Here is a 1,060-nt window from a genome sequence, read left to right on the forward strand (position 1 = left end):
CCGAGGCCCTTTGCTTTAAAGGGCCGAGGTGGAGAGTGCCCGCGGGAGCGACCCTCCGGATCAACAGGGACGAGGTCGAGGTTAAGGCCCGGATCAAATATCTTGGCCTTATCCTCGACGGGGGTTGGCGTTTCGGAGATCACTTCCGGACGCTAACCCCCCGACTCGTCGGCGCGGCTTCCGCCCTCGCCAGGCTCCTCCCGAACCTGAGAGGTCCGGGCGTGCAGGTCAGACGCCTGTACGCCATGGTCGTCCGCAGTATGGCTCTGTACGGCGCGCCGATATGGGCAGAAGCCCTCGACGCGCCGAACAGGGCCCTCCTCCGCAGGCCGCAGCGCATCGTCGCGGTGCGCGCATGCATGGCCTACCGTACGGTGGGCCATGCAGCGGCCTGCGCTTTGGCCGGCACTCCCCCATGGGAGATAGAAGCGGGTGTGCTGGCCGAAGCGTACCGGGAGCGGGTCGAGCAAAGAGCCAGTGGCGAACCGCTCGCCCCAGAAGAGCTCGCCCGCTCCCGGGCGAGGAGGAAGCGGACGACCATGGAGCTGTGGGCCAATAGCCTAGCGGGCGCCGAATACGGCACCCGCACCATAGAGGCTATACGCCCACAGCTCTCGGACTGGTGCGGGAGGCGCCACGGCGCGTTAAATTACAGACTCACACAGATCTTAACAGGTCACGGCTGCTTCGGGCGCTACCTATACCGGATACGAAGAGAGGAAAGGATGTCGTGCCATGAGTGCGGCGCTGATGAGGACACCGCGCAACACACCCTTCAGGTGTGTACAGCGTGGTCCGAAGAGCGCCGCACTCTGGTAGCGGCAATCGGAGATGACCTCTCACTCCCAGGCGTAATTCGCGCCATGCTGGGCAGTGAGGGGTCATGGGAGGCAGTTTCCTCCTTCTGCGAAATTATAATTTCGCAGAAGGAAGAAAGAGAGCGAGAGCGCGAGGAAAACCCCCTCGCGCCCCCGCTCAGACGCAGGAGAGTGGGGAGAAGGAGGCGACAATTTGCCGCCGCCCTTCCCCCCACTAACCATGCGTGAGGTGGAGGCCCCTT

At 64.0% G+C, this 1,060-nt stretch overlaps 1 protein-coding gene across 1 annotated transcript; it reads left to right on the forward strand.

The window, feature by feature from the left end:
- Window positions 1-245: 245 nt before the first annotated feature.
- LOC106128842 (uncharacterized) lies at window positions 246-1,046 on the forward strand. The gene has a single exon (XM_013327306.1). The coding sequence runs from the start codon at window positions 246-248 to the stop codon at window positions 1,044-1,046; it is 801 nt and encodes a 266-aa protein (XP_013182760.1).
- The last annotated feature ends 14 nt before the right edge of the window (window positions 1,047-1,060 follow it).

The sequence above is a fragment of the Papilio xuthus genome, unplaced genomic scaffold (assembly GCF_000836235.2).
Source record: "Papilio xuthus unplaced genomic scaffold, Pxut_1.1 DF828663.1, whole genome shotgun sequence".
Classification (NCBI taxonomy): Eukaryota; Metazoa; Arthropoda; class Insecta; order Lepidoptera; family Papilionidae; genus Papilio; species Papilio xuthus.

Bases quoted from the DNA above. Each gene is read 5' to 3' on its own strand.
- LOC106128842 (XM_013327306.1), top strand. From the start codon at position 246: ATGGTCGTCCGCAGTATGGCTCTGTACGGCGCGCCGATATGGGCAGAA.